Source organism: Crocuta crocuta, unplaced genomic scaffold (assembly GCF_008692635.1).
Source record: "Crocuta crocuta isolate KB4526 unplaced genomic scaffold, BGI_CrCroc_1.0 scaffold288, whole genome shotgun sequence".
NCBI classification, from domain to species: Eukaryota; Metazoa; Chordata; class Mammalia; order Carnivora; family Hyaenidae; genus Crocuta; species Crocuta crocuta.
This window is the reverse complement of record NW_027532607.1, coordinates 813,939-825,124: the sequence shown is the minus strand read 5'-3', so window position 1 is coordinate 825,124 and position 11,186 is coordinate 813,939. Positions and strand designations below refer to the sequence as shown.

The 11,186-nt window shown below is 37.5% G+C and overlaps 2 protein-coding genes across 4 annotated transcripts in view; one reads left to right on the top strand and one right to left on the bottom strand.

Annotated features, from left to right (window-relative positions):
- Positions 1-11,186, top strand: part of KANSL1 (KAT8 regulatory NSL complex subunit 1) — a 174,694-nt gene that overhangs the window by 38,623 nt on the left and 124,885 nt on the right. For all 3 annotated transcript variants that reach the window (XM_077780285.1, XM_077780286.1, XM_077780284.1), the window contains one exon: positions 4,995-6,366. In XM_077780285.1, the coding sequence (XP_077636411.1) occupies positions 5,078-6,366 (1,289 nt within the window). In that variant the 5' untranslated portion in view covers positions 4,995-5,077. The remainder of the gene's footprint in view (positions 1-4,994; positions 6,367-11,186) is intronic.
- On the bottom strand, positions 8,322-9,422 carry LOC144244967 (transcription initiation factor TFIID subunit 9-like). Its single transcript, XM_077780346.1, has one exon. The coding sequence runs from the start codon at positions 9,249-9,251 to the stop codon at positions 8,466-8,468; it is 786 nt and encodes a 261-aa protein (XP_077636472.1). The 5' UTR covers positions 9,252-9,422; the 3' UTR covers positions 8,322-8,465.

The following is an 11,186-nucleotide window of genomic DNA, read 5'->3' as shown; positions in this document are numbered from 1 at the left end:
ATATATATATATATATATATATATATAAAACAGACAAAAATATCCACCACCTACTGTTTTAAAACAAAAATGAGGCCATAGTATATGTTTTGTTTTTTTTGTGACACCTTTTTATTTTTTCATTTAACGGTGAAGCAAGCACTTTTTCAAGTCAGGAAATACTGTTCTATAATGGTATTATTCATGGTTGCATAGTATTCCATTGTGTGGCTATTCTGTAACTTAAGTGAATTACTGGGCATTTGATTTGCCTTCTTTTTATTGTAAGCAATATCATGGAGTGTTAAAAGTAAATCTAAATTTAAAAAAGGAAATATGAACATATAAATTGAAATCCTAAACTTTGGTAGATTATGGCAGTTACAGCTAATATTGAGTCTAACTAGATTTTCCATGTCCAGTTTTACATGCACAGGTCCTTAGGTACAGTAATGTTTTAGGGAATTACTTACTTTGTATTTTTCCTGTGCATTAAGAAATCTTGCTGAAATTCCTTTTATCTTTGCTTTTTGTCTATAGGTTATAATAATAGTACAAATAAAGGGTGTTTGTGTCAGGTGTTAGGCTAGGCTAAGTAAGTATTTGAAAGTATTTTATTTAGTTATGTAGTCTTGTGAGGTAGATTGTGTCATTTGCAGATGGGGAAATTGAGGACCAGCATAGTTAAATGAGGGTAGACCCAGAATATGAACTGTTCCCCTTACTTACAAAGTGAGTGCCTTTGGGGCCAATATTGAATCTCAGCAGAGTATTTCAAGTTAATGTAAAGAGGGAGGGATGAAGATTTCAATCTTTTTTTTTTTTTTTAAACGATATTGTTTGGCTATAGAAAGATAAAAATTTAGGAGTTAGGAATGGAATTCCTTCTGAAGAGGTCGCTTTTTCCCTTTTTCTCCTTTTCCTCCTCTCTACTTATTTAGATGATTGTTTTAGTAACTACCCTTTGCAGTGCATCCTGTGGGGATATTGAGACCAAGGAGAGCGTGTGTAAACAAAATAAACTCTTGCCTTTGAAATGTACGTGATTAATGTCAAGTTCACAGATGTACTTTCAGAGGGTCAGAGAAATCTTGAAAGAGATGGGATTTGAGCCAGCAGGTTTTTAAGTTGTGAACTTTAAGGAATTGTATAATTCTAAAATAACTTGGAATGTTTACTGCTTAAGTACCTTCTGTGGTGTGATGTTAATTCTGATCCTTTTTATGTGTGCTGGGTGAGCCTGGGTTTTCCTGAGTAAGTTTTGTGTAAGCTATGTAACATCTGTGTCCTTGCCTGGGTCCCCCTGGGGAAGTGGTTTCCTGCCATGGCTGAGACTTACTGCAGAGCTCTAGGTTAGTAGGCTACAGCTCCTCACAGCTACTTTTCTCATATGTCGTACTGATCATCTTATACTGATAATGTGCTTTCCTTCATTGCTAGTATCAACTGTGTATTGGTATGAATTCAAAAGAGGAGATGGAATTGATGGCAAAGACCTGATAGTGAATTTTGTTTATGGGAGAAAATCCTTTGCATGTTATAAAACTAGCTCAGTGTATTTTTGAAAAAATAACTTAAACATTGGTTCGTTTGCCAATTGGTCTATAGCACAACTGTTTATACCATATTAGGAATTACTACTAAATTTAAATTTTGAAATAGGGAAAGTGGACATAGAACAGTTGTGTCATGTAGAATGCCATATGCCAGAAAAGTCCGTAAGGATAAAGCTCTGTAAGCCCCGGAAGATCTATGTCCATTAAAATACAATCCTAGAACAAGAAACTTTTTGGCAAGTATAAAGAGCAATAGATACATTTGACCTTTAAGTGTATTGGTATTTCTCAGTCATTTACCTAAATATTTCAATATTTGTAATTTGAATTGTCATCCTGCAAAGAATCTTAGTGTATTCCTGTAGGGTCTAATTTCCTATGTTGATATTGATCTAGAGATAAAAATGTTTGACCAAATTGGAAGTTGCTCTTTATTTTTGACTGGGGAGAAGGTTGCTTTAGTTTAGTGATCTACAAATCTTTTCGTCTCAAGGCCCCTTTTCACTCTTAGAAAATGTTGAGAACCACAAGGTGCTTTCTTTGGTGGTTATTAATAGTTGCTGTATTAGAAACTTTGAGAAATTTAAAAAATAACTACTTACTAATTCATTTTAAAACAACAAACTCATTACATATTGTAAAAAATAACTCTCTACTAGAACAGAAGAATTTAGTGAGTGGCATTATTTTATGTTTTTGTAATTCTTCTAATACCCAGCTTAAGACTGTTTGTTCTTGAATCTCCTTCTGCATACATTCTTTTGTGATAGGTTGTTTTGGTTGAAGCATATGAAGAAAATCTGGCCTCCCACAGATAGGTAGTTGGAAAATAGAGGAGTATTTTAGTAGCCTTTTCAGGTAACGATGCGTAGTATTCTTTTATGCTACACCCATACATGACAAGTAGTTTCTTAAAGATTAGTTGCAGTTTGGAACCTAAAACCTCATCTGTGAATTTTTCATACTCTGTTACATTAACATCTGTTGGTCTGTCTTGCATTTGCTTTTAGCTGTGCATGGGTTTCAAACATACATTGGTCATTTAGTCAGTCACTGAGTTAATACAGATCTTCCAGATGTCGATACATTTCATTATGTGGTATTGAAAACTCAACATGTATTGGTATCAGCAGTAATCTGTTTAATCAGAAACAAGCTTTTTAAGTATAGGGGAAATGTCCAAGCTCGTGGTGGATACAAATTTTCAAAATACTTATTTTGCTTGAAAACTCAGATTTTATCATTGGCAGCAAACATCAGTGGTTTTCCTTGGAAGTGACAGGTTTGCTTTGTTCACTTTTGAGAAAATATCTAACTACTCAAGTCTCAGTAAACCATAGTTTGTCATTTCCGCCAAGTAAAAATAATGTTCTGTGAAAAAAGCTTCTAGTTCAGCTTGTACAACTCAGTTGTATTAGGTGCCTTTTCTCATATTTCTTAAAGCAGCATAAGTTGCTTTATGCGTTTTTCCTTTTATCACATAGTATTTAAGAAAATATACTCAAGATTGGAGATTTAATAAGATTCGTAATTTCATCAAAGACTTTAAATGGAATGGACTTTTTTCAACTGTAAATGAATAGAAAATACACTGACCAATAAATCCTCTGCATTGATTCATGCGAAGGTAGCAGCAGTTTTGCTCAGCCTTATTTTTACACCCTAATTGCAAACTTAAATGCAGTGAAAAAAGGCAAATAATGTTCTAGTTTTAATATCAAAATAGCTTTGATCTTGCGGACCCCTGAAATGATCTTTGAGCTCCTAAAAAGTCTGTAGACCATGCTTTAAGAATAGCTGGCCTAGCCCAGTGTTTATGGCAGCATTATTTGCAATCACCAAGATAACGGAAGCAGCCCGAATGTCCATCAACTGATGAATGGATAAAGAAGATGTGGCATATATACATGCACAATGAAATATTATTCAGCTACAAAAAAGAATGAAGTCTTGTCATTTGCAACATGCAACAACATGGATGGAGCTAGAGAGTATAAATGTTAAGTAAGTCTGTCAGAGAAAGACAAATACCATGTGATTTCATTCATCTGTGGAATTGAAGAAACAAGAGAAGCGGGCAAAAGGAAAAACAAAAAGAGACAAATCAAGAAACAGACTCTTAACTATAAAGAATAAACCGATGGTAACCAGAGGGAGGTGGGTAAATAGTAAATAGGTGATGGGGATTAAGAAGTTAACCATCATGATGAGCAGAGTAATGTATGGAATTATTGAATTACTATATTGTACACCAGAAACACAGTATGGTAACTACACTGGAATTAAAAAAAAAAAACTTAAAAAAGTAGTTGGTTTAGTTCTTTACATAAATTTCCTTTTGCCCTCAAACCAATTAAGTCAAAGGGGATATAGAAGAGGCAAATTACTGAGGTTTTTAGTTTGGGCAACTAAATGAAAGCAATGCCATTATTGGAGATATTAAAACAGGGCGAGGAGTGTTGGAAAAAGAGTGAATTTTGAAGTTCAGGGCGCTTGAGGATCATAAAGGTAGGAATGTTGATCAGTGAAGCTCAGTAAGCTGAGCACAAGGAGGCTGCACATACTAGTGGTTGTTGCTAAGGAAGGGAGTTGAGAGAGAAGAGGGCAGAAGGGACCTGGTGTCAAGGACATCAGGAAAAGAGCATTTCAAGAAGAATGGGGTGGTCAGCACCGCCTAATGCTTCAGAGAAGTTCTATAGAATGGGAACAGAGATTGACCATTGGATTTGCTAATGAGATTACTAGTGCCCTTTGCCAGAGCAGTAGGATTAGAAGCCAGATTATGAGAGAAAGAGTGAAGAGGCAGCTATTTATACTATTCTTTTAAGAAATTTTAGGGTAAAGAAAAAGAAACAGATTGGGCAATTAATTTGAGAGGTGGGCTGTACTGAAGTCAGTGAAAGAAAAAATTGATACAGGTGCGATACAGTTAAGCCTGTGGTATGAACTGTCTTTGGGAGAAGTTAGAAGCTGGTAAGCACTGGATTCTCTGGCTAGAGAAATGTGCAGGCCCATGACATTGTGTATAGAAGTTTTTTGGTAGGAATGGGAAGTTCATTACTAATTCTTCTCTATTTAATTGCTAAGTGTTTCGTTTGATACATTTGCTTTAAATCCACTAATTTCAAGAAGTTCTAAAGTATTATTTTTTTAATGTGGATGGTTTCATTTTAACAATCTGATTCTTTCAGAATGGAACTTCTGTTCCGGCTATTTTCAATCTGTGGTAACAAGGAACAAAAAAGAAGGGTGGAATTTTTTTCTCTGTGCAGGGATTGTCCGGTCCCTCTCCTCTCCCTGCCCCTGTCCCCGTATTTGAGTGTCCAGAATGGTCTAAGTGTTTTTCTTTCTGGAGGCAGAGTTTGAATTATAGCCTCAAGTGGGGATTGTATTAAAAACATGTGTGTTGTTTTCTAGTGTGCATATATTTCTAACTTCCTTTTTTTCTTTCTCTTTTAGTCTGTTCTCTGGGGAGGCAGTAAGGGGCCGTGGAGCTGGCCTCGGCACCGGGAGAGGCTGGACTTCCTGTCTCTCTGTGCTGAATGGCTGCGATGGCGCCCGCTCTCACTGACGCAGCAGCTGAAGCACACCATATCCGGTTCAAACTGGCTCCCCCATCCTCCACTTTGTCCCCTGGCAGTGCCGAAAATAACGGCAACGCCAACATCCTTATTGCTGCCAACGGAACCAAAAGAAAAGCCATTGCCGCAGAGGATCCCAGTTTAGACTTCCGAAATAATCCTACCAAGGAAGACTTGGGAAAGCTGCAACCATTGGTGGCATCTTATCTCTGTTCCGATGTAACATCTGTACCCTCAAAGGAGTCGTTGAAATTGCAAGGTGTCTTCAGCAAGCAGACAGTCCTTAAATCTCATCCTCTTTTATCTCAGTCCTATGAACTCCGAGCTGAGCTGTTGGGGAGACAGCCAGTTTTGGAGTTTTCCTTAGAAAATCTTAGAACCATGAATACGAGTGGTCAGACAGCTCTGCCACAAGCACCTGTAAATGGGTTGGCTAAGAAATTGACTAAAAGTTCAACACATTCTGATCATGACAATTCCAGTCCCCTCAATGGGGGAAAACGAGCTCTCACTTCATCTTCTCTTCAAGGAGGTGAAGCGGTGGCATCTGAATCTGGGGACTTGAAGGGGGGTATGACCAATTGCACTCTTCCACATAGAAGCCTTGATGTAGAACACACAACTATATTTAGCAATAATAGCACTGCAAACAAATCTTCTGTAAATTCCATGGAACAGCCGGCACTTCAAGGAAGCAGTAGGTTATCACCTGGCACAGACTCTAGTTCTAACTTGGGGGGTGTCAAGTTAGAGGATAAAAAGTCTCCCCTGTCTTCCATTCTTTTCAGTGCTTTAGATTCTGACACAAGGATAACAGCTTTACTGCGGAGGCAGGCTGATATTGAGAGCCGTGCCCGCAGGTTACAGAAGCGCTTACAGGTTGTGCAAGCCAAGCAGGTGGAGAGGCATATACAGCATCAGCTGGGTGGATTTTTAGAGAAGACTTGGAGCAAACTGCCAAACTTGGAATCCTTGAGGCCCCGGAGCCAGTTGATGCTGACTCGAAAGGCTGAAGCTGCATTGAGAAAAGCTGCCAGTGAGACCACCACTTCAGAGGGACTTAGCAATTTCCTGAAAAGTGATTCGATTTCAGAAGAATTGGAGAGATTTACAGCTAGTGGTATAGCTAACTTGAGGTGCAGTGAGCGAGCATTTGATTCAGACGTCACTGACAGTAGCTCAGGAGGAGAGTCTGATATTGAAGAGGAAGAACTGACCAGAGCTGATCCTGAGCAACGCCACGTACCCCTGTGAGTAAAACCTGTGCATGAAGTCACTCTTGAGACATGTTGGGACGGGAGAAAGAGTTAGTGAATTCCACCATGGGGAGAATGGGATTCTTTGTATATAGGTGCCTATGTTCCATTTGTCTTTTTTCTTATTTTAGGTAGGTGGATGCATATACCTGCTAGTGGAGAAATCAAAGATATTTCTGACATAGTTCTGCGTTGCTGTAGATCTTGTTTATTAAGAAAAAAACTAGAAGACCTCCTATTGGTAGAACTATATACCTCTTCCAGGGTGAATAGATTTCTTTTGAAAGTATATGTGGGATATTTTTGTACGTTTTTATAGCTTGATTTCATATCCTCTTGTTTCTGGTTAAATGGGGACAAAAGTTCAGCTGACCTAGTTAACTTTGCTGGAATTTACAGTTGCTTTTATTTTTTATTTCTTTTTTAATGTAAACTCCACCTCCCAGCATGGGGTTTGAACTCAGGACGGAGAGATTACGAGTAACATGCTCTACTGACTGAACCAGCCAGGTGCCCCATACTTGCTTTTAATTGAACTTTCAGCAGAGAATGTACTCAGTCTTCACTTTTAATACTTGAGATTTCCTTACATGTTAAAGGCTAATAATCAGAAGATGCTTCTTCAGAGTATTTTATTTATGGGTTGCTTCCAAGTACAGTCTACTTTCACAACTTGATTTACTTCCTAAAAGAGCCCATCTTTATCACATTTGAATTTTATTTTACTCTCAGCTAAGTTTAAATGCACTGACATATTTGGGTTAGGTTCTTACTGGTTTTTTAAAATCTCTTATTTTGAAAAAAATTCTACACAGGCTTTGGGTGGCGCTCCAAATTGGCATGGTGAATCCAGAGGTACCTTATTCATGTCTTCCCTCCTGCATTTGGCTCCTTCCAGATACTCAAGGAAGTATAGCATATCTCCTTAAAGCTAAATCAGTCTGCTGTTACCTACTTAAAATAAGTGTTAGACTTACAAGAGAGGGAAGCATGAGAGGTTGGAAAAGAGGGGCAGGAGAGTTGACTTCCCTTCTATTCCGTCTTTGGGCCAGGGATGTTACTAAGGTTGGATTACTAAAGTAGGCTGAAACAGATGGATATGTTGGAATAACTGGCTTTTCCTTGCCTGTAGTATAAAGGTGACCAAGATTTTCATTGGAGACTGTTGAGATAGCCATGCTTTCAGCATAAGTAAATTTCCTTTTTTTCTCGATTTTGTTAGTATTATTTACATGCTGTATCTGAATATGCAGTTTTGGTTTCTGTTTCGAGGGGAGAAGTCTGGATTATTCTGCTGAATTTCTTCTTTGTAGATCTAGTTCATTACCTTTTATTAGCTTATTGTACTCAGGTGTCCACTTCTGTATTCAGATCGAAAGCATATATATTTCAGTGACTTGCTATTGCTGTAGCATAGTTATCGCTCCTTAAATGGATTAGTAATTGAAATCAGCTTGCAGATATCTGTGGCATTATCCTACTGACTTTGTTGCATAAACCACTGCTTTAAAAAAATCTTGGTTAATGTTGAATGTTTTATGTTTTAAAAGTAATTTCATGAAACAAATACTTCAGTTGAAGCATTTTAAGTTTCATATACTTATTTTGTATATTAGAGGAAGAAAATCTAGAATCTATAAGCTTATCATTTTCAGGATAGTTTGTATTGAAAACATTTCTAAGTTTGGATAATGTTGTGGGAAACTGTTTAATTTAGTGAAATTAAAATACCTAAGAGAGAACTTTTTGGTAATGTGTGGGAAACTTAAATTCAGTGAAATCAAAATACATAAGAGAGAACTTTTCTAGTGTTTGAAAAGACTGTTTAGGCTTAGTCCATTCACTTACTATTTATTTCTGAGCATTCTTTTTGATGAACAACAACTTTAGTTTTGACTTAAAGGCTGATGAAAAACCATTACTAATCCTATTAAAGAAAATCCAACATCTCAATCAGAAAAGATAACTATATTTACTCATTAAATACCATTTACATCTTCTACAACACAACTTGAAAACACCCAGCATGCATGTTTAATTTCAGTACAATGGATTCAAGACCAAGTATACATGTTACAAGCATCAAGGCTAGATTACAAATTATCATAGTCATCATCGTCATCATCATCATCTTCTCGTTTTCTTTTCAATGCATTTGCTGATTCATTGGCTGTATTTTGTGATGATACCATGTTAGTGGTAATAAGAATGTTCTTGGACCCAATTAATGATGGATTAATCAGAACATTCTGAACTGTAGATGTTGCAGGAATTGATGCTTTTACAGTTGGGGACTGTGAAGTGGGCATCTGTACTGTAAACCTTTGCCCTGTTAGGGACATTGGAGTCCCTACTTTAGTTGACACAGACATGGTTTGTGGGGTTGGGGTGCCAAGCGTGGGAGTACTTGGTCTGCTGGTAACTGAACCAACACTTAACCGGGGAACTGTTATCCTTCCCGCAGAAGTAGATGCCTTTTTTTGTAAAGACTTAAGTCTATAGTTTGGAGCAGTCAAGCAATATCTATCAGGTGGCAACCTGGGGCCCGAATATGGCTTGATTAATGGCAAAGGAGTTTGATTTCTTTGCCTTGCAATATCTAATAAAAAATCTCTTGGGGGAGGGGAGGTAAAAGACTGGTCAGCACGGCACTGGATTGCCAATCGCACATCATCTGCATCAACAGTAGCTTTCTTAGCATGGCTTGAATAAATTTTTGCATCATCTAGAATTGTGGTTACATATCGGAAGGCAAACTCCAACATCTGATTTATAACTCTTGGCTCATATTCTGTAATCCCCATATCCTTCAGGATTTGTGCCATCATCTGTGCATCTTTCGGCATGCTCTTGGGAGAGGCCATCTTGCCAGACTCCATGATATCCGGTGATCAGACTTCTCGAGCTAAATCACCCACATTAATGTATTTCAGTCCTGATCTTGATGCAAGTTCTTTGCCTAGCGTGGTTTTTCCAACCCCTGGTGTACCGGTGAGCAGGATGTTCGGAAGCAACATGGTTCTCGACGCGCTGGCTCCCGGCGCCTTGGCTCACGCACACTATGCCTATTTCTGAGCATTCTTATCACATAATGGTTTGATTGGGAGGTTGTGAAATAGAAGGGCAGTTAAAGGATCACATTAGGAAACTTTTTGGAATCAGTTGAATCCTCTTCAAATTAAGTCAACTAAACAGTGCTTTAAAAAGTTGAAATTCCATGTATCAGATCATATTAAAGTAAGGAAAATTGGGGCACTAAAAGTACTATGAAGTAAATAAATTTTTTGCTCATTATGATATAATTGAATTTAAATTAAAACCACCAATAACGTGTGAGTACTCTAAAGTTCTTGTTGAGCCAGGTCACCAGATTGACTCCTAAAGCTGCTATTCAGCTAGGTTTTGGTTGACCTGCGTATTTTAAAGCTTTGCCAACAATTAGCCAGACAATGAGACTGGAGACATTACTTTGATTATAAAAGAAAAAAGGGGGTGTGGGAATACTTCTTTGGACACCTAGGAGCTGTGTGTGTCTATGTGTGTGATTTCATAGTTCTTCTCAAATCTTCTAACCACATTTATCATTTATAATTCTTGAGTTCCACAATAAGAAGTTAGTTAACTCTGCAGGAGGTTGACCCAACTGGTGAATTTCAACTTTTCTCCCCCTGCTAGTAGCTTAATATGTTACTCCTTTGCTGAAGTACTCCTGCCAGAGATAAAGTTAGCTAGATTTAGTTTAGGCAGCCATGATGAAAATCTTTAGCACGTGAGGTTATTGAAATGAATTGTTTTTAAATGATGGCGCTTAAGTTGCAAGTGGATGATTTTGTGAAAATGACAAGCCTTCACCAAGAATTTGTGTTTTTTCTTCTTTCCTACCTCTAAGAGGAAAAACAGTGATCCACTGTAAGTCATAGGCACATGCTAGCAGTAGTAGAATGGTTGATTTTTAAAAAATTTTTTTAATGTTTTATTTATTTCTGAGAGAGAGAGACAGCATGAGCAGGGGAGAGTCAGAGAGAGAGGGAGACACAGAATCGGAAACAGGCTCCAGGCTCTGAGCTGGCTGTCGGCACAGAGCCCGATGTGGGGCTCGAACCCACGAACTGTGAGATCATGACCTGAGCCGAAGTTGGCGCTTAACCGACTGAGCCACCCAGGCACCCCAAGAATGGTTGATTTTTATATGCTGAATTTTTGGCAGATTATATGTTTATCATTATATTATACTTCACAGTTAGTAAGTTATATTACCAGATGAGTTATTTTAGAGAAGTTCTTTCCTCTTTATTGATTAAATTTTTTGGTTAACTGATTTTATTTATTTTAAAACTGGTATTATACCTTTTTAAGTTCTTTTTGGAAAGTCATCCTGAAATGTTTTCTGTATCTTCCTGTCTTGGTATACATAACTACTTCTTTGAAATTCTGCACTACACTGGGTTTGATCTTCATTGTTGTTTAGTAACATCACTGTGGAAGGAGCAGGAATTTAAATATCTCCTTGATGGAGGAACTAGCAAGGAAGGTATATGTTTCAGTAAACACCTTAATTTTTAATTCTTAACTTTAAAAGTAGCAATAAAAGCATTTCGTTATTTCCTGTGGATGTACTACAGTTAGTGAGTGGGTGTGTGTGCATGCTCTTTTCCACTTTAGTTTTTCTTTATGTTCTACTCTCCTTTTAAGAGTTTCATTCTGCTATTTTGTTATGAACTCCTGTACAGTAAATTTTTCTCAAGTTTTTTTTTTTTTTCTTGGCCCTTGTACTTATAAACTTCTGTAGTAAATGCTTGCTGTTTGTATATGCT

Bases quoted from the DNA above. Each gene is read 5' to 3' on its own strand.
- LOC144244967 (XM_077780346.1), bottom strand. From the start codon at position 9,251: ATGGAGTCTGGCAAGATGGCCTCTCCCAAGAGCATGCCGAAAGATGCA.